We start from the raw sequence: 22,646 nt of genomic DNA on the forward strand, positions 1-22,646 counted from the left end.
ATCTATCAGTATTCAATGATTTAGTTACTCGTCCTCAAGGAGTTGTGGATCTGATAGTGATTGTTGAAGAAGGAACTTGCGAAAGGAAAGAAATCCTTAATTTTCTAATGATATAGTAATCGAGCGCCTTCAGAGGTTTCCTCCGGAGATCCTTCATAGAGAGACTAGTGTTGGGCTAGAATATGGGCGAAAACAGGTCTAGAAGGGGGTTGAATAAGTTTTATACAATCATTTTAATTACAACCAAATATCACACGATAAATTCCTTTGTTTATGCATATACTCAAACCACTTACAAACATAAGATCCTCAATAATTTTGATCCAATAACCTTGCTATCCACAATAATCTTCTCCAAGTCTTCGTATGTGGCCATTCACCTTGATCCCAATGATTTCTTGTCTGAGTGATTGTCATTATCTAAGTGTTGATTGGACAACTCTCAATTTTGTCTACGAACATTTTTTACACAATCTCGCCAAAGTTGGACAACTTCCAACTCCGCCTTACAAACAATTTGTACTCTACTTCGCCAAAGTCATACATGGAGTATAATGAAACCCTCATTTTGATAGATAACACAAAATCCAAACTATATTCAAGAAACTATCCATGCACCTGTTACAAATAGCAAACTTCGCATAAAACATTTGAGAACACTAAAGTACCAAATGTCTCCCTCAACCACTCAAATTTTAGAGATAAAGGTCCACAACAACAAATAAGAACTAAGGTTAAGGATGATGAATAATTCCAAAGAAATCTCACACACTCTCTGATTCACAAGGGATTAGGCAAGGAATTAGATGTAGGTGAATGAAAAACACATACAAAGGTTCTCTCAAGTTTATGGGTAAAATGGGTCTTGGATCTTGATGGTTATTAAGAGCGTGATCAACAATGAATCATTACAAGATTGATCGACTCTCTTTCTCTAGTTTCCCTCAACCAACAAATTACACACTCAAAATGTAACAAAAAAAAGATGCAATATAACATGGATTAACATTTAAGAAGTTCTTTGTCAAACCAGAAAACAAGGTGCTAGAAATAGACACACTTGAGAAGAAAAGACAAATTGACATTTTTGTCTTAAGGTTTCATCAAAAATTTCATCATGAAAAGTATCATAATGCGAGTCTCTTTTTCATTTGGATCCAAGAAACAACTATTTAAATATAAGGTGTAAATTTGGATTTTTGAAGCCACGATTCGAGTCAAGTGAAAAAACATGATTCGAGACACATGATATTCTGATTCGAGTCAAATTCAACTTATGGTTCGAGTCAAAGTAAGTCGAGCCTAATTCTAGCTTTCATGAAGAGTTATGATTCGAGTCAAGTTCAAAACATGATTCAAGTCACATTGGATTGTGATTCGAGTTAAGTTTAATTTATTATTCGAATCAAATCATCCAGAGGCAAAATTCAATTTTTACAATAAACATGATTCGAGTCACACATTATACATGATTCAAATAAAATGACTTAACACTTTGATTTAAGTGTTCTAACTTGTAATTCAAGTCACACCTGATGAAACGACAAAAAATTTGCTAAATTAAAAATAGATCATGGATTATCATGAATAATGAGAGGTCTTAATTGAGAGAATTACAAACATGTGAATATTTAAATAACGAATAAATTACAAACACACGAATAATCAAAAGCATATACACATAAATTAATTAACAAAAACATTAAAACAGAGAAATAACCGTTAACGTGACTTCAATTTCAATTAGATGTAGTGGCATCTATGGTTCATTTGAAAAAGCTGAAGCCTCTTCCTACACGATTAAGGGCTTATTGGACTCCTAGTTCATTTGTGAATTCAAGTACACAGAGTAGCTATTTAATATGGTGTTAGTAAATAAGAGGGAAATGGAGAAAAAGATGTTTGCTCGTTTAAGCAAGTTGTTGAATTGAAAAGTCTAGGAAAAGATTTACCTAGTTCTCTTCTAGAAATGTATCGTCACATTACTTTATATAATTTGCGGAAAATTAAAATTATTTCAAGATGCAATGCATGTTGCAAATTATTTCAAGATGCAATGCATGTCGCAGCACCCGCTATTTAAAATCATGAATTAGATAACAAAAATAGTTATAATGTAAAAAACATATGATGTGTTAGGATTAGAATGAAGTAGTTTGTCATCATGTGGTTAAGTTTATAGGACCGTTTATGGAACATATATAGTTGATTTTTATCCAAAATTTAGATTATTTACTAAACATTTTCTATAAAGTTTTCCTAGAAAGCATTTCAAAAAATATGAAACAATAACTTTCGTCATACAGAATAATGAAAATTAACTTTAAAACTTCAATTCTTCAACCATAATTAAGTGCTAAGCAGACAAATGTAAAACCAGCAAACTATTGTAACACATCATTAGAAAAACCAGTTTAAAACCGTTAACATCAACTGAGAGGAAAACAAAAACATATTCAAACAGAAAACAGCAGTAACCAGTAGCAATAGAGTTGTTAGCCCGAAGGGAAGGCAGACCTGAGGAACATCTCATCCTCATGCTCAATCTGCAGATTCTTGGATTCCATTAGTAAATCAATTTCTTCATTCTTAAATTTCAGAAGGAAACCAAATGTGATTAGTTCAGCGAGTGCAGGAATATGATCATGATTCTCGCGCAAAACACCTTCAGATATTGCTTCAGAGAAATTTGAAGCATATTTCATTGAATCACCAGGAACTCCATCCATCTTCTGGATTATAAACATGGAACTTTGACTTTCCCAACGCACCCTTTTGTTTGATTTTTTTGTAATGACGTCCCCTGATGATAATGATAAACTATAGCTTACATTGATTGACTCCTTTGTCTCGCGGAAACTCAAGTTGAGAAGACTTTGAACAGCTTCGTGTCTCTTATTCTGTTCCATTTTCAGGCTAGAACATGCAAGGAAACCAAGAATAAGCTTAACCAAGCCCTTCAAGTTGAAAATATTATTTGGATCAACATGCTTCAATTTAACATCATCATTCACTAAGGACGATTCTTCTTTGGATAGTGATTCGGAGATATTTCTAGCACCAATTTTTCTGTAAATATCAGATAGTTCACACTTGAACAACGGTGTTACGTTATGCTTAGGATACCATACAAAAACTTTCTCGCTCTCAAAAAGCTTCTTCATATGAAGGTTATCAGGAATAAAAACATCTTTCTTATCTGCCAGAAGTATATCATTATTTCCTGATGTCGTAGGTAGTTTCTTCAATCTCTTGGCAATTTTTTTCACTTCTTTTGGACTCAAAAGTTTCGAGATAGACATCCAGAAGTTGCAGCACTCATCATGTGACAATTGCTTCACTGAATTCCCCCACTCATTCCAAAGGTCAACATAGTCTTCTAGTAAGGGCTTATTCTTAACTTCCAATGCTTTGAAAAAATTAAGAATATTTATACCATAGATATCTTCTAGAACATAAAATTTTGAGCCAAAAAGTTTAGCAGGGTCATGGATGATGCATTGTTTAGAATCAACCCACTTCCCAGCTTTGTTTCCATCCACAATCCAAACCTTTCTTGCGGCTTTCTCCTTAGGTTTCCAGTTGTGTTTACACAAGTACTTATATATTTTCACAATGGTATCATGATCAGAGAGAGACTCGAGGTGAATGGCAAGCAAGGAACACCCCTTCTCAACTTCACTAATGACTCCTATTGCATTGAGTTCTTTCTGGAAAGATGCAATGTTAGGTCCATAAAAATTCTCATCAATAAAAGGTCCATCAGTTGGATTCAAGAAAGAATTCCACTTGGAATCAAACAACAAACACTTCTCTGGAGGCCTAAAACCAGCGTGTGTCTTCAACCAATTTTCGGACAATTTTTTTCTGAAATCGTCGCCAATGGAAAGTTTGTTATCTTGCATTAGAAGACGGAAACACTCCAGCAAAGAAATCACACTTTCAGGACTAATGGTGGAGGGATCTGAAGGAAAATTCAGACATTCGGGCACAAACTTCACTCCATCTTTCAATTCAGTAACAACACCAATTCTCTTCAGCTCCTCCTTGTACTCATGTATTACCATGTCACACCATTTGTCACTGTAATCAATGAAAGGGAGAGAAGTTATCGAAGATATCAATTTCCACTCCGGACCATATAAAATGCATTGTTTGGGGCACCGTAAGCCATCAACACTAGTATGCAACCACTTCGATTTACGTATGATGGTTTTGAAATCAGAAGGAAAACTATAGTCAGTTCCCTCCAACAGCCTGCAACAAGAGAGAAATGAGATAACATTTTGTTGGTTAATTGAAGTTTCAGATGCCTTTTGTTCGAAGAGACTAGCAAACTTTTTGATAGCATCTACAAAATCAACCACCACCCCGATTTTCCTCAATTCATCTTTGTAAGAGAATAATCTATCTCTATAAAATGCACGATCAATAACAGGAAGACCAGTGAATACCTCCAAAATGCAGCCCCACATCGGGATCATACAAGAAGCATTGGCCTGGTGTTTTGAAACCTGTGTTTGTCTTCAAGCATCTTGTTCCCTTTATCGAATTTAAGACTTCAATAGGGACATTTGAGTATTTGATGCATTCCATTAACAAAAGAACAGCCTCCGCTGTCAAAGAGGTCAAATTTGTATTTAAATGCTCAATGACAACTTGGTAGTTTCCACTTACATCAACTATCACTCCTAGCAACTTGAGCTCTTCTTTGTAATTATATATTTCCTCACCAAAATAAGATTGATCAATGAAGGGGATATTACTAATTTGTGACGCGGCTTTCCATCCGGAATCATTCAAGACAGATCCAACAGGAGACCTAAGACCACGAGATGTCTTTAACCAACTTCCCTCTTTGATGCTATCGATAAATTTGTCCAAAGGAAGAAGACTTTTCCGGAGATATTGGATGAAGTTAAGCATCAAAAGAACTTGACTCCTGCTTAAAGAGAAAGAAGCAGCACGAGACATTAGCTCTCTTCCGATGAACTTACATGCTTCCTCACAACTGAGCATCACTCCAACTCTATTCAACTCGTCAGCGTACTCATTTATCCTTTCCCCGTAGAAGCTCTCATCAACCAGGTGGATGTCAACCAGAGCCGAACCACTATGCAAAAGTTTTCCCAATGATGAACCAATTAAGAATGACTTTGAAGGAGGCTTGTACCCGTTACTTGTAACTTTAAGCCAGCTTCCTTTTTTAATGCATTCCAAGAACCTCACCGGTAGGGCAGTAGGGTTTATGTTCCGGATCCAATCCAAAAGCAAAAATGCATTGTCTTTTGTAAGTGGTGTATCCGCAGCTGAAAACCCAGCATTTGGAGGAGATAGATTAGGTATATCGGAGGCTTTAACATAGGTTCTGAGGAAACCAATAAACATCTCAGAATCCGTACTATTGCCTGCATACGAAGATGCATTTAGGTACGCCTTTCCTAGCTCAACATATCTTTCATTTCTCCATGGATTAGAAACCAATAAGTTTGCCCATTTGCTTACATTTGCAGGCAGAAGAACCATACATCTGCTTTTATTTATTTGTCCATAATTATTCACAAGTGGCATCGAACTAGATAGACTAGAAACCTGCTTACTTGTCAAATAACCCTTTGACAATGAGTGGTATAAGAAATGAGCATATGCAACGGCAAGTTTGCAGTTATTATTAATAGAACTTAAGAGGACTTGTGCAAAGCTGTACAGATTCAAAGTGCGAACATAAACATCCTGTGCTAACCATCTCAACAAATTTTGCTTATCGGGCAACTGGAGGATAGCTTGTTGTGTGCTTTCGGGCATAAAAAATTGGTTTGTTGCACTTGCAAATATACTGTTCCAACTGATCAACCAAGAACAAGGGCAAGTCCCACTTGAATCTTTTAGTACTACTCGCTTGCCACCGGACGATTTGAATTCAATAATACTGAAAAAAGACGGTATCCCATCAAAAGCCACATATTTAATCAATGGAATGTGAATGATGTTGGAGCCATGAAACCATGGCCAGTTGTTAGCAACAAAATGTAAAAGCTCAACATAGAGGTTTTCTGATACTCCATCCACAAGATTAGCACTCTGGATGCACTTTGGATACCAATCAAAATTCACCAGTTTCACCCCTAAAAAGTTGAGTATTTGATCATACTCGCTTTTATCAAATGAAGAACTCAGGATCTTCCTCCCGTCTTGAGAAGATAGGTCAAGCAAGTATACTCCTTCCTGCTGGGCCTTTCTCAAAATATTCCAAAAGCTAGGTAGGAGCCTGCTAACTTCGCGAGGCTTACAGAAGTGCTTTTGACTTGAGAATGTCTCAGTAGGAACAATTTTTTCTTCAGCCAGTTTTTCTTTGATTTTCTCCCTCATGTGATTAAAGCTCTCAAGAGGAGAATTATCCATTGGAATGAACTTGAACATATAAAGCAAGTCGCATACGGGAGCTTCATCTACTCCCGTGACAAGAGTTCTGAATGCATCTATAAAAGCTAATGGAATATATTCAAGTATACCTTGATTCCACTTATTATCCAAGAGAATTGTCTCCCTTGATGAGGCAAGGACAAAATCGGCTTGAATTATGAAGGGAAAATTAGTCACCATCTCTGTAGGAAGAAATGCATAAACCCCTGGTAAACTTGTATTCTTGCGAAGCCTCTCGTGATGCGGGAAGGCCAGTGTCACAACACACTCTTCAACACCCATTCTCCTTTCCACCAGATTTTCCAATTTCACAGGAAACTTTTGTTTCCATATGTAGTAGCTGCATTCCTTCTTGTCACTACGATTTTTCCCCGCAGATAGATGGATTGTGTAAGATTCAACATTCATGTTTTTCGTTGTCACAAGTTTAACCTCGCTCGAAATAGATACACTAGTTTCAGATTTCATATCAGGGTCCTCATTATCTTCTCTAACAGAAAGGTGTCTGATTTTTGAAAGGAACAATAAAACTTCTGGGTGAATGCTTGAGAGCTGCTGTTTCACAGGATTCACTTTGTCCGGCTTCAGAGGCAAGATCATCGTTGTAGTTGGAAGAGAATCTTTACCATATATTTGTCTTATGTCAAGAAGGGATGGCTTCTCCTCGACCCATTCAGGAACTATATAACCAAGACTGCAATGCGGACAAGGCATCTCATTGAAGCGTATCTGATATCCGTTGCTAAAAATATAAGGTTGTGCAGTAACCAAAAACACACTCTTGAAACCAATTCCTGATATTCAACCATAGTAAAGATTCTGTCAAATATTTGAAGTACAAAATTTTAGTAACAGACATTTAAATTCAATAATTTACCTTTTTCGCCAATGTAACCGAGGTTCTTATTGGCTTTTTTAGTTGATCGTCCAACACTGCAGATAGACTCAATATTTTCGCGAGAGAAACCCTTTTCATTATTGAAAATAAGCAATGTGGCAGGAGCCCCGGTGGCTGTTATGTCATGTGAAGTTATGATAAACTCCAATGTTGGACTCACTCCTTTAACATAGTGGTTATCTTCAGCATTCTGTAGAAAGGGATAACTACTTATTAGACTCAACTGGTAGACTAAGCTATGAAAAACAATGACTTGGTAAACAAGAAACCTGAATGAGCTCCATGAGGAAATGAACATCTTTGGTATAAAGTTCAGCAGATAGATTCTTGACAGCTTGGTGAAGATCCTCAGTCAAAGGGTTTTGTTTCTTGGCACCAATAGAGAACTTTTTCCTTCTTATTTCTTCAATGTGTTTTTTCTGTGTATCCATTTTTCCCAGAGCTCTGTGAAACACTTGTAATAGTTTAAAGTTACTTATAAAATTAAGGCACAGAAATGCAATAGAAGAATGGAGTTTAGAAATATAATAACAACTTTTAATATTAAATACTAAGAGATATATAAAACTCTATCTTTCTATTTTTTTTACAAATATATATAGACACAATAATAGTATAATTATAATTAGGGTTAATGTAAAATTTAACTTTTTGTTTTAGGTAAGCCAAGTGTTTATACTTATTTTTTATAAACTCCAATGCATTTTTTTAGTTTGAAATATTAAGCCCAAACATTTAAATTTGAGTCCGCAATAAATTTAAAAATACTTATATTTTAACATAATACAAAAATAGTCAATTTTAAAATTATATTTGTAAAGTTACATTAGAATTAATCATCATCTTCTATAACAATATATAAAGGAAATACTTAATTTTGGTGTAACTTATTTTTCTACCATTTTTACCCTTACTTTATTAAATAATTTATAATGATAATTTCAATAAAAACTACTAACTTTCACATAATTTCTACTATTAACAATCACATAACTTCCTACTATTAACTTCCACATGTTGGATTTAAAAAAAAAAACATATTTATATTTTCACTAATACACATTAAAAAAAATGTTAGTCAAGATAAAAGAAAATGTTTTTAGCCTACATAATACAAAAAACCAAATTTTGATTTTGACTCACTCATAATTTAATATATTCGTATAAATATAATTATTTATTTATTTGATAAAAAATATGCATCTTTTAAAAAATAAACTTAAATAGTAATAGGTGACAAAATTGACGGTTGAATAATGTCTATTTTGTGATGAAAAAATTTAAATAACAATGTTTATAAAAAAAATTACATAAAAAACAAGGTTTTCAGAAAATTTACCAAAGTGTCTAAGTTTTGCAGGACCCCCTAAAGTATGCGCCAAACTATTTGGCGCATTAGTATAAATTTTCTTGAATTAGCCAATTCATTTGGCGTATATGTGTTTGTGAAAAGTAAAAAAAAAAAAAAAAAATCCACATTTGCGCCAAACCATATGGCGCATACTCCTAATTTTTGTACTAATGCGTCAATTCATTTGGCGCATACTCCAGGAGGTCTTCAAAACCTAGACACTTTGGTAAATTTTTTGAAAAACTTATTTTTTTGATAATTTTTTTTTTTAAACCTTGTTATTTAAATTTTTTTTCCTATTTTATACCTATTTATTTTAGGTCAGATTAAGATTTTAAATCCGTACTATAGGTTATATTATACTATGTTGTTTTTCAGTATTTTATGGATGCCGACATTAATATAACTTAATATAACGCCGCCACTATGCTAATGTTTTGAACATGAACTCTCAACTATGATCGGCTTATGAATGATTTGTTTAAAATTATTCCACTATTGATAATATTTAATTGACACAAAAACAAAGTCATCACTTTTAAAACCAAAAGATGTTCATAAGTTACTATGGCACTTTGTCATAGCAATTTTGTCAAAATCATATTATCGTAAACAAAAGTATCAAAAATTTTAACTTTATAACCTATTGAAAGGGTACAAGATTGAACAATAAAAGGATTAATAATGTAAGCAAAACAAAATATTGAGTTAGAGTGTATGTAGAGAAACATAGAGAAGATGATAATAGGAATTACTAACCGTTTTGATAATGAAGTGATACAAGCGGCTTCGACTCTCTCTAATTGTTGAAAGATGATTTAGTTTCTTCTAATTAAAAGGTTTATTAAGTTTCTCTCAATTTATTTCGCCTAATAACTTGGGTAAATCAAGTTAATATCTCTATGAGGTAGCTTTTGTAGGCACTATATCAGGAAGTTATTGTTTTCTACTACTTTTACGAAATTTAAACCTACATTCTTATAGGTTTGGTTGTTTTGTTTTATTTTTATTTTTAAATGATTTATAAAATGTTATATATATTTATAAAAAAATTATAAAGATTTTTTAAATAAATAAATAAATCATTTAATTAACTTCTCATAAAATATAATTTTAAGATTTTCATATATTAAAATTTTAAAATATCACTAAAAATTGAGACTATTTTAAATAATTTTTTCATAAATATTAATTTTGTGTATATATTTTTGAAAAAAGTTATGTGATTTTCATGATGTTAAAGTTTGAATATAGAGGATGTCACCATGTTCTCTTAATCTATAAGTAACTATAAATCATCAACAACACATAGAGTTCGCCATCCAATATCAAATTCTTATAAAAACAGGACCGACCCAACATATTTTAAGGCCTAAGGCAAATTAGTTAAAAGTGTTTTAATAAAAGTTAATAGTAATAATTTAGTAAAAATATTATTTTTTATTTAAATATTATTTTTTTAATTTATCTAATATGAATTTATTAAAAATAATCTAAATTAGATAGATCTCATATTATTTTATATAGTAATTTTTTCTTTATATTAATAAAAAATAAGATATTATATTTTATAAAAGTTTAGTAAAAATATTAAAAGTCTACAATTTGTTCATGTTTTTATAAATTATAATTTTTTTTAAAGGTTTTTGCTGATGTTACATCAATTATTAATGGCACCTCTTACCCTACTTCTAATTTGTTTTTTGCTGAGCTTTACACGGTGAAGGTTCTACTTGATAAACCTTTAAGCATCTCAAACAATCATCAGCTGCAAGCGTTTACTAACGAAATGAAGTTGAAATATGACAAGTATTGGTCAGAGTCTAATACATTGATTTCTATTGATGCAGTTCTTGATCCAAGGTATGTACAACTTACAAGTAGATAGTTAATTAAGTCGCTATTGCATTGTACATTAGGTAGCTACTATTTTGTTTGAAATGTTTCCTTGTGATTCAACCTTGACCTATGATTAATTTTGTTGCCTATGAAATAGTATTTCAGGCCACTTCTGTCTGAACTGCTTGTGAATTCTGTTTGATCAATATTTCATATGTTGCCTATGATGAATTATGTTTCCTTGTTGTGAGTTGTGATTCAACCTTGACCTATGATTAATTTTGTTGCGTATGAAATAGTATTTGAGGCCACTTTTGTCTAAACTGCTTGTGAATTTTGTTTGATCTGAGGCCAATTCTGTATGATCTGCTTGTGAAATGATTCAAATATCTTACCTGATGAGTTGTGACTCAATTGTGCCTAGGATTAAATTATGTTGCCTTGTGAGTTGTGATTTAATTGAACCTATGATGAATTCTGATTGATCTATTTGATATGATTATAGTAGTCTCTGAGGCCAATTTTGTTACCTCCTTGTGACTTTAGTTGTGTCTAAGGCCAATTTTGTTACCTCCTTTGAGTTTAGTTTCCTAGGATGAAATCAAATTATGAGGCCAAACATGTTGAAAATAAAATATACAAATAGGTATAGATGAATTTAAGTTGGTTGACAACTCTACTTGTTTAAATAGGTATAAAATGATCCTCATCAAATGGGTATTCATCGTTTTTTAGTGTCCATTCACGATGAACCTTTGAACTGTCATATTTGATATGAAATTTCCACCGTCAAAAGATTTGATCAAACAGTGATACTAAATGAAATAAAATAATAAAAAATATATATAGCATATTTTACTCCTAAAAAATAGACTATATATATATATATATATATATATATATATATATATATATATATATATATATATGACCGTTTGATCGAGTACTATTAACTGTTAAGATTTGGTGTCAAATTAAACTTTGACACTTTTGTCTAATTTGAACATAAATCTTTTTAAAAGTGGGGATCAATTTACTCTAAGAATAAGTTTTTTTTAGCTATCCTCTTCAACATCGAGATAGGTGATGATGATAATATTGTTCTTAGTATCAAAAAGATTTGTGTATTCGTTTTATTTCTGGTGGAAAAATCCAGGAGATTATTTCATGATGTGTTCTTGATGCTGTATTTTCTAATTTTCTAAGGAGTTGTTGTTGAGCTCCTTCTATTATTTCAATTAGCTTATTGATTGAAAAAAAAGTCAAACAATATTTTTTGCTGCAAAGCAAAAGAGACTCGAGGAATTGCAAGTAATGCCAATTATCTTTGCTATGTACCTATTGTACTTTAAATAAAATATACATTGCAAAGATTTGTAAAGCCATATTTTTTCATTCATGTATTATTGTTAACAATAGAAAGACTTGGAAAATATATATTATATGAAATGTACATAAATGAAATTGTGTTATACTCAGAAAGTAATGTGGACAAGGTGTAATGGATGTGTAGAATTCGCAGGAGCATTATAGGTAATTTCTTTTATTCTTCAATTTATTCGATGCTTCACTGCAACTTTATTCTTCAATAGTATATTCCATGAGACAATTAGAGAGAGGTGTTAGTGTCATTTTAATAGACCTTAAAGAAAGTCGTTGCATGTTTTAAAACTAGAGGGAGTATCAGGATCATTTTAATCTTCACGTGTGTTTTTTATGCACAAGATAATCAGCTGTTTGTATTTTATTCATTTTTTTTCCACTTCATTAGTTATGTGTTAGTTACATTATTTTAATTCAAATTACGACAACCGCAATTAGCGTCGCAACACCTATAGTGACCGAAATCGTGAAAGCCTTTAGGCGACCGCTATTTAAAACCGGGTACTATTATCCACTCTCCTTCTCAACTCATGATGTTTGGAACCACGAAGTATACAATACAACATTGTTTAATGATTTTAGCTATAGAAACTAGAAGAAATATAATAAGATGGACTTGCAAGTGAAAGATGATTGTAACAACATAACAAACATATAGTTTCTAAATGAAATAGAACAAAAAGAAGATTCCTGCAAACATTAACTGAATTCCCACAAGGCAGTGATCATTCATCCAACCATTGACATCTCTGATAAATAACAAGAGATGACATGATTCAAACATATTTTTCTGTTGCACCATAATTGCCACAAAAAAAAAAAGATAAGAACAAAAGATGAAAAATGTAATTTACCATTGCAGTGATACCAAACTCTCACAATGAATATGTAGATCGAGCCCAAGTGTGCTAGTTATAGTTATCAAAGGATCCAAGCAGCCACTATTTGAATTATATAACACAAGTTCGGAAGACGATTCTGGTATTAGCGTAACACCACCATTTTCTGAAATGACCAAGGGTTCAACAAAAGAAGTTCGATTTGCATTATTACGAAACAAGTTAAGTAGGTGAAACTGAGAAAACTTTGTTCTCATGAGAAGAACACTATTATCTGAAATGAACAAGGGTTCAACATAATAAAGTTGATTCTGGAGGATGATTTTCTTGTAAGGAATAATCAATAATTTAGTCCATGACTCAACAACACCATACTCTTTCATTGACCACACAACACCGTTAACATCCCACACACAAAGACAGTCACTCAAAACATATAGTGTACGATGAATGTGCACATTATCACCGTCAATTTGAGGTAGTAACATTTCTCTGTAAGTCTCCTTCTCTAGATCAAAAGAAAAAATATTCATGAATTGATCAAAAATATTAGGGCCACCTTTATATACCATCCAACTAAGTGTGCCATTCACAAATTTTCCTATCCTCTTAGTGGGCCTAAAAGAAAAATTCGGAATAGTTTTCCAAATATTTTCACCAAAGGTATAAGTTTTGGTCAAAGATTGAGTAAAATTATACTTATTTCGCGCAACTAATAACACCTTGTACTTTTCATTAACTTGATCATATCCAAAACCATAATGCATGATATGCCAATCAGGCGAAACAGCTTGTGGAGATTTGTTGGATTTGAACCTGATAGAAGGGTTCCACAGTTTGACAGTATTTTGAGAGCTGTTAAAAACACATAGAAGACCATTGCATGAACCTATAATACATCTCTGGTTATTCTTCATGGAGCGGAGGGTAACAGGTTCAACAGAGGTTGATGAGTTTTCAAATAATGGCTCCAAAGAGAAAGATGCGATTTTGTACGGTTCTTCTATAACGGAAAAGACCAATTGTTGGGTGGTGATGCGTGAGATTTGAAGATGGCTCTTTGCGAATTGGGAATCGGAGATTAGGGTTTTCCATAATTTGCAAACGCGTTTAAATTGAAGAAGCGACTTCACTGAAAGCCGCGAGAGGATCTCTCTGATGAGTTCTTCCGGTAAGAATGGCGGTGGAATTCGGTGATTGACGGAATTGGAAACTGTGTCGTTTTGAAGCTGATGAATATGCATAGCGAAAGAGTAATATTGATAACTTTACGGCCGGACTAGTTTAAACTCAATCAAATAAAAAATTATTAAATCCGTATTACCCTTATAAAGGAAAAAAAAAATTTTGGTGTAAGCAAAAATTTAGAGAATTTAACACGCCACCCATCAATTTCAAATATTTTCATATTACCTCTAAGACTATTTCCTTGTCAATTTTATCTTTTTTTCAAAAAAATTACTTTTTCGTAAATTTAAATTTTCGGTAGTGCAATTTAAATTTTCGATATCCCTTTTTGTCGTTTGCCAGAAATTATTTGAGAATTCATAATTTCCGATAGACATATACCGTAAATTTCAGAATTTGCAGTGGCGATAAACCGAAAATTTCAAATTTTCGGAGATTTTTGAGAATTTTTGTAGATTAATCAGAAATTTTCAAAATTTCCGGTAGATTCCACCCTTTCTGGAATACCGAAAACTTCAGTTATTGTCAAATTTCTGGTATGTCTGCAGAACATGTTTTGTATCTTTGCGATCCAGAACCGGCAGCCTCAGCTTCTTCCACAGATTCATGTACTGATCTTACGAAGTATTTCACCATAGACATGGTATGTTTCCTATATATTTTGCCCATCTGTATTTGGTTTTCGACCTTATTCCCAAGAGTGTGGAGAGTGATGTGCAATGTGATCCTAACAGGTGGGAATATCCTTCGGCTTCACAGGGGAGTCAGACTTCAAAGAGATCGTGCTCAAAACCGAATGGAACTCAATCTTCAACCATTCTGATTGTTAGGCAACCTACTGTGATATCTTCACGAGTTGAGTTCTTGCCACAATTTACTGTTTTCTTTCATCCATACATCGAAGACATAATTAATGTCGACGGTGATGGAAACTTTTCACATAATTTCTACTATTAACAATCACATAACTTCCTACTATTAACTTCCACATGTTGGATTTAAAAAAAAAAACATATTTATATTTTCACTAATACACATTAAAAAAAATGTTAGTCAAGATAAAAGAAAATGTTTTTAGCCTACATAATACAAAAAACCAAATTTTGATTTTGACTCACTCATAATTTAATATATTCGTATAAATATAATTATTTATTTATTTGATAAAAAATATGCATCTTTTAAAAAATAAACTTAAATAGTAATAGGTGACAAAATTGACGGTTGAATAATGTCTATTTTGTGATGAAAAAATTTAAATAACAATGTTTATAAAAAAAATTACATAAAAAACAAGGTTTTCAGAAAATTTACCAAAGTGTCTAAGTTTTGCAGGACCCCCTAAAGTATGCGCCAAACTATTTGGCGCATTAGTATAAATTTTCTTGAATTAGCCAATTCATTTGGCGTATATGTGTTTGTGAAAAGTAAAAAAAAAAAAAAAAAATCCACATTTGCGCCAAACCATATGGCGCATACTCCTAATTTTTGTACTAATGCGTCAATTCATTTGGCGCATACTCCAGGAGGTCTTCAAAACCTAGACACTTTGGTAAATTTTTTGAAAAACTTATTTTTTTGATAATTTTTTTTTTTAAACCTTGTTATTTAAATTTTTTTTCCTATTTTATACCTATTTATTTTAGGTCAGATTAAGATTTTAAATCCGTACTATAGGTTATATTATACTATGTTGTTTTTCAGTATTTTATGGATGCCGACATTAATATAACTTAATATAACGCCGCCACTATGCTAATGTTTTGAACATGAACTCTCAACTATGATCGGCTTATGAATGATTTGTTTAAAATTATTCCACTATTGATAATATTTAATTGACACAAAAACAAAGTCATCACTTTTAAAACCAAAAGATGTTCATAAGTTACTATGGCACTTTGTCATAGCAATTTTGTCAAAATCATATTATCGTAAACAAAAGTATCAAAAATTTTAACTTTATAACCTATTGAAAGGGTACAAGATTGAACAATAAAAGGATTAATAATGTAAGCAAAACAAAATATTGAGTTAGAGTGTATGTAGAGAAACATAGAGAAGATGATAATAGGAATTACTAACCGTTTTGATAATGAAGTGATACAAGCGGCTTCGACTCTCTCTAATTGTTGAAAGATGATTTAGTTTCTTCTAATTAAAAGGTTTATTAAGTTTCTCTCAATTTATTTCGCCTAATAACTTGGGTAAATCAAGTTAATATCTCTATGAGGTAGCTTTTGTAGGCACTATATCAGGAAGTTATTGTTTTCTACTACTTTTACGAAATTTAAACCTACATTCTTATAGGTTTGGTTGTTTTGTTTTATTTTTATTTTTAAATGATTTATAAAATGTTATATATATTTATAAAAAAATTATAAAGATTTTTTAAATAAATAAATAAATCATTTAATTAACTTCTCATAAAATATAATTTTAAGATTTTCATATATTAAAATTTTAAAATATCACTAAAAATTGAGACTATTTTAAATAATTTTTTCATAAATATTAATTTTGTGTATATATTTTTGAAAAAAGTTATGTGATTTTCATGATGTTAAAGTTTGAATATAGAGGATGTCACCATGTTCTCTTAATCTATAAGTAACTATAAATCATCAACAACACATAGAGTTCGCCATCCAATATCAAATTCTTATAAAAACAGGACCGACCCAACATATTTTAAGGCCTAAGGCAAATTAGTTAAAAGTGTTTTAATAAAAGTTAATAGTAATAATTTAGTAAAAATATTATTTTTTATTTAAATATTATTTTTTTAATTTATCTAATATGAATTTATTAAAAATAATCTAAATTAGATAGATCTCATATTATTTTATATAGTAATTTTTTCTTTATATTAATAAAAAATAAGATATTATATTTTATAAAAGTTTAGTAAAAATATTAAAAGTCTACAATTTGTTCATGTTTTTATAAATTATAATTTTTTTTAAAGGTTTTTGCTGATGTTACATCAATTATTAATGGCACCTCTTACCCTACTTCTAATTTGTTTTTTGCTGAGCTTTACACGGTGAAGGTTCTACTTGATAAACCTTTAAGCATCTCAAACAATCATCAGCTGCAAGCGTTTACTAACGAAATGAAGTTGAAATATGACAAGTATTGGTCAGAGTCTAATACATTGATTTCTATTGATGCAGTTCTTGATCCAAGGTATGTACAACTTACAAGTAGATAGTTAATTAAGTCGCTATTGCATTGTACATTAGGTAGCTACTATTTTGTTTGAAATGTTTCCTTGTGATTCAACCTTGACCTATGATTAATTTTGTTGCCTATGAAATAGTATTTCAGGCCACTTCTGTCTGAACTGCTTGTGAATTCTGTTTGATCAATATTTCATATGTTGCCTATGATGAATTATGTTTCCTTGTTGTGAGTTGTGATTCAACCTTGACCTATGATTAATTTTGTTGCGTATGAAATAGTATTTGAGGCCACTTTTGTCTAAACTGCTTGTGAATTTTGTTTGATCTGAGGCCAATTCTGTATGATCTGCTTGTGAAATGATTCAAATATCTTACCTGATGAGTTGTGACTCAATTGTGCCTAGGATTAAATTATGTTGCCTTGTGAGTTGTGATTTAATTGAACCTATGATGAATTCTGATTGATCTATTTGATATGATTATAGTAGTCTCTGAGGCCAATTTTGTTACCTCCTTGTGACTTTAGTTGTGTCTAAGGCCAATTTTGTTACCTCCTTTGAGTTTAGTTTCCTAGGATGAAATCAAATTATGAGGCCAAACATGTTGAAAATAAAATATACAAATAGGTATAGATGAATTTAAGTTGGTTGACAACTCTACTTGTTTAAATAGGTATAAAATGATCCTCATCAAATGGGTATTCATCGTTTTTTAGTGTCCATTCACGATGAACCTTTGAACTGTCATATTTGATATGAAATTTCCACCGTCAAAAGATTTGATCAAACAGTGATACTAAATGAAATAAAATAATAAAAAATATATATAGCATATTTTACTCCTAAAAAATAGACTATATATATATATATATATATATATATATATATATATATATATATATATATATATATATATATATATATATATATATATATATATATATATATATATATATATATATATATGACCGTTTGATCGAGTACTATTAACTGTTAAGATTTGGTGTCAAATTAAACTTTGACACTTTTGTCTAATTTGAACATAAATCTTTTTAAAAGTGGGGATCAATTTACTCTAAGAATAAGTTTTTTTTAGCTATCCTCTTCAACATCGAGATAGGTGATGATGATAATATTGTTCTTAGTATCAAAAAGATTTGTGTATTCGTTTTATTTCTGGTGGAAAAATCCAGGAGATTATTTCATGATGTGTTCTTGATGCTGTATTTTCTAATTTTCTAAGGAGTTGTTGTTGAGCTCCTTCTATTATTTCAATTAGCTTATTGATTGAAAAAAAAGTCAAACAATATTTTTTGCTGCAAAGCAAAAGAGACTCGAGGAATTGCAAGTAATGCCAATTATCTTTGCTATGTACCTATTGTACTTTAAATAAAATATACATTGCAAAGATTTGTAAAGCCATATTTTTTCATTCATGTATTATTGTTAACAATAGAAAGACTTGGAAAATATATATTATATGAAATGTACATAAATGAAATTGTGTTATACTCAGAAAGTAATGTGGACAAGGTGTAATGGATGTGTAGAATTCGCAGGAGCATTATAGGTAATTTCTTTTATTCTTCAATTTATTCGATGCTTCACTGCAACTTTATTCTTCAATAGTATATTCCATGAGACAATTAGAGAGAGGTGTTAGTGTCATTTTAATAGACCTTAAAGAAAGTCGTTGCATGTTTTAAAACTAGAGGGAGTATCAGGATCATTTTAATCTTCACGTGTGTTTTTTATGCACAAGATAATCAGCTGTTTGTATTTTATTCATTTTTTTTCCACTTCATTAGTTATGTGTTAGTTACATTATTTTAATTCAAATTACGACAACCGCAATTAGCGTCGCAACACCTATAGTGACCGAAATCGTGAAAGCCTTTAGGCGACCGCTATTTAAAACCGGGTACTATTATCCACTCTCCTTCTCAACTCATGATGTTTGGAACCACGAAGTATACAATACAACATTGTTTAATGATTTTAGCTATAGAAACTAGAAGAAATATAATAAGATGGACTTGCAAGTGAAAGATGATTGTAACAACATAACAAACATATAGTTTCTAAATGAAATAGAACAAAAAGAAGATTCCTGCAAACATTAACTGAATTCCCACAAGGCAGTGATCATTCATCCAACCATTGACATCTCTGATAAATAACAAGAGATGACATGATTCAAACATATTTTTCTGTTGCACCATAATTGCCACAAAAAAAAAAAGATAAGAACAAAAGATGAAAAATGTAATTTACCATTGCAGTGATACCAAACTCTCACAATGAATATGTAGATCGAGCCCAAGTGTGCTAGTTATAGTTATCAAAGGATCCAAGCAGCCACTATTTGAATTATATAACACAAGTTCGGAAGACGATTCTGGTATTAGCGTAACACCACCATTTTCTGAAATGACCAAGGGTTCAACAAAAGAAGTTCGATTTGCATTATTACGAAACAAGTTAAGTAGGTGAAACTGAGAAAACTTTGTTCTCATGAGAAGAACACTATTATCTGAAATGAACAAGGGTTCAACATAATAAAGTTGATTCTGGAGGATGATTTTCTTGTAAGGAATAATCAATAATTTAGTCCATGACTCAACAACACCATACTCTTTCATTGACCACACAACACCGTTAACATCCCACACACAAAGACAGTCACTCAAAACATATAGTGTACGATGAATGTGCACATTATCACCGTCAATTTGAGGTAGTAACATTTCTCTGTAAGTCTCCTTCTCTAGATCAAAAGAAAAAATATTCATGAATTGATCAAAAATATTAGGGCCACCTTTATATACCATCCAACTAAGTGTGCCATTCACAAATTTTCCTATCCTCTTAGTGGGCCTAAAAGAAAAATTCGGAATAGTTTTCCAAATATTTTCACCAAAGGTATAAGTTTTGGTCAAAGATTGAGTAAAATTATACTTATTTCGCGCAACTAATAACACCTTGTACTTTTCATTAACTTGATCATATCCAAAACCATAATGCATGATATGCCAATCAGGCGAAACAGCTTGTGGAGATTTGTTGGATTTGAACCTGATAGAAGGGTTCCACAGTTTGACAGTATTTTGAGAGCTGTTAAAAACACATAGAAGACCATTGCATGAACCTATAATACATCTCTGGTTATTCTTCATGGAGCGGAGGGTAACAGGTTCAACAGAGGTTGATGAGTTTTCAAATAATGGCTCCAAAGAGAAAGATGCGATTTTGTACGGTTCTTCTATAACGGAAAAGACCAATTGTTGGGTGGTGATGCGTGAGATTTGAAGATGGCTCTTTGCGAATTGGGAATCGGAGATTAGGGTTTTCCATAATTTGCAAACGCGTTTAAATTGAAGAAGCGACTTCACTGAAAGCCGCGAGAGGATCTCTCTGATGAGTTCTTCCGGTAAGAATGGCGGTGGAATTCGGTGATTGACGGAATTGGAAACTGTGTCGTTTTGAAGCTGATGAATATGCATAGCGAAAGAGTAATATTGATAACTTTACGGCCGGACTAGTTTAAACTCAATCAAATAAAAAATTATTAAATCCGTATTACCCTTATAAAGGAAAAAAAAAATTTTGGTGTAAGCAAAAATTTAGAGAATTTAACACGCCACCCATCAATTTCAAATATTTTCATATTACCTCTAAGACTATTTCCTTGTCAATTTTATCTTTTTTTCAAAAAAATTACTTTTTCGTAAATTTAAATTTTCGGTAGTGCAATTTAAATTTTCGATATCCCTTTTTGTCGTTTGCCAGAAATTATTTGAGAATTCATAATTTCCGATAGACATATACCGTAAATTTCAGAATTTGCAGTGGCGATAAACCGAAAATTTCAAATTTTCGGAGATTTTTGAGAATTTTTGTAGATTAATCAGAAATTTTCAAAATTTCCGGTAGATTCCACCCTTTCTGGAATACCGAAAACTTCAGTTATTGTCAAATTTCTGGTATGTCTGCAGAACATGTTTTGTATCTTTGCGATCCAGAACCGGCAGCCTCAGCTTCTTCCACAGATTCATGTACTGATCTTACGAAGTATTTCACCATAGACATGGTATGTTTCCTATATATTTTGCCCATCTGTATTTGGTTTTCGACCTTATTCCCAAGAGTGTGGAGAGTGATGTGCAATGTGATCCTAACAGGTGGGAATATCCTTCGGCTTCACAGGGGAGTCAGACTTCAAAGAGATCGTGCTCAAAACCGAATGGAACTCAATCTTCAACCATTCTGATTGTTAGGCAACCTACTGTGATATCTTCACGAGTTGAGTTCTTGCCACAATTTACTGTTTTCTTTCATCCATACATCGAAGACATAATTAATGTCGACGGTGATGGAAACTGTGGTTTTCGTTGTGTTTCAGCTTCATTAGGATGGGAGGAAAATTCATGGCCTTTGGTTCGAAGGTAGTTAGATTCTTATATCCATCAGAACGCTGACTTGTTTTCCGAATTATTCTATGATATTGTGTCCGAAGTTAGGAAAACGTTACAGGTAACTCACTTGGGTGGACATGATTGGGATAAATGGATGTCAATTCCTGATCTGAGTTACCCTATTGCATCTAGATACAGTGTCTCTTTTTTTCCATTTCCATGAATTTGAACAACACATTTTTCCCACTTATTATTGCTCCACCCATGTACACAAGTCGGCATGCAATTATTGCTATTGGTTTAGTGAACAATAATCATTGGGTACAAATCAAGTTGAAACTCGATTGCCCACTGCCTTCTGTCACTCCTCGTTGGAGACAAAATTGTAGTGTTGATGCAAAAGCATGGGAATCGACTTATGTGGATCATTTCAGGCATTGGGAGGAATTTTGTCGTTCTTGATTGTATTTTTTTATTGTCTATCGTTTGTATGACACTTGATAAATTAATCAACGGTTAGTTTTGTATTTAAAATCATTATTTATACATGTAGTAGAATAACAAAGAAAACATGAGAAATTGGAAAAACAATTGGTTCAGTATTACCAGAAATTTCAAAATTTCCAGTTTTTTTAACTTACCGAAAATTTAAAATTTTCGGTACCGTAAATTTAAAATTCTCGGTACCGTAAATTGTCAAATTTACGGTATACTACTTAAACATATTTACCGAAAACTTTAAATTTGTGGTACCGAAAATTTCAAATTTCTGGTAAACGCCATCTTTTACAGTAACTCAAGGTAAATTATTCAAAATTTTCGGTAAAATCATGAAATTTCATGTATCAAACGGTAAATTCTATAATTTTGGACATTTTTTAGGGTCATTTTCGTAACTTCACCACTTGGGGTGGCATGTTAAAACCTTAAAAATTTAGAGCCGTCAAAATGAAGCCCATAGTCCGATCCACGGAGTCAGAAAAAAAAGTTAAGATTTGCACCTTAATTTTTTAGTCTATCTTTTTTTTTGGAAATTTTTTATTCCACGTGTTATATGAAATTTCAAAAATATTTTTGCGGAAATCAGAAACACATTTCCGATACGTACCCTTCACAACATAAGACA

At 31.9% G+C, this 22,646-nt stretch overlaps 2 protein-coding genes and 1 pseudogene across 2 annotated transcripts; all 3 read right to left on the reverse strand.

Moving 5' to 3' along the window:
• Positions 1 to 2,495: 2,495 nt before the first annotated feature.
• Positions 2,496 to 7,752, reverse strand: LOC131618050 (uncharacterized; annotated as a pseudogene).
• Positions 7,753 to 12,512: 4,760 nt separating this feature from the next.
• Positions 12,513 to 14,147, reverse strand: LOC131618052 (F-box/kelch-repeat protein At3g23880-like). Its single transcript, XM_058889316.1, has one exon. It carries the CDS (start codon positions 13,975 to 13,977, stop codon positions 12,745 to 12,747), a length of 1,233 nt encoding a protein of 410 aa, XP_058745299.1. The 5' UTR covers positions 13,978 to 14,147; the 3' UTR covers positions 12,513 to 12,744.
• Positions 14,148 to 19,375: 5,228 nt separating this feature from the next.
• Positions 19,376 to 20,608, reverse strand: LOC131619846 (F-box/kelch-repeat protein At3g23880-like). The gene has a single exon (XM_058890895.1). It carries the CDS (start codon positions 20,606 to 20,608, stop codon positions 19,376 to 19,378), a length of 1,233 nt encoding a protein of 410 aa, XP_058746878.1.
• Between the last annotated feature and the right edge of the window lie 2,038 nt (positions 20,609 to 22,646).

Source organism: Vicia villosa, linkage group LG7 (genome assembly GCF_029867415.1).
Source record: "Vicia villosa cultivar HV-30 ecotype Madison, WI linkage group LG7, Vvil1.0, whole genome shotgun sequence".
Classification (NCBI taxonomy): Eukaryota; Viridiplantae; Streptophyta; class Magnoliopsida; order Fabales; family Fabaceae; genus Vicia; species Vicia villosa.

Coding starts and splice junctions, on each gene's coding strand:
- LOC131618052 (XM_058889316.1), bottom strand. CDS start 13,977: ATGCATATTCATCAGCTTCAAAACGACACAGTTTCCAATTCCGTCAAT.
- LOC131619846 (XM_058890895.1), bottom strand. CDS start 20,608: ATGCATATTCATCAGCTTCAAAACGACACAGTTTCCAATTCCGTCAAT.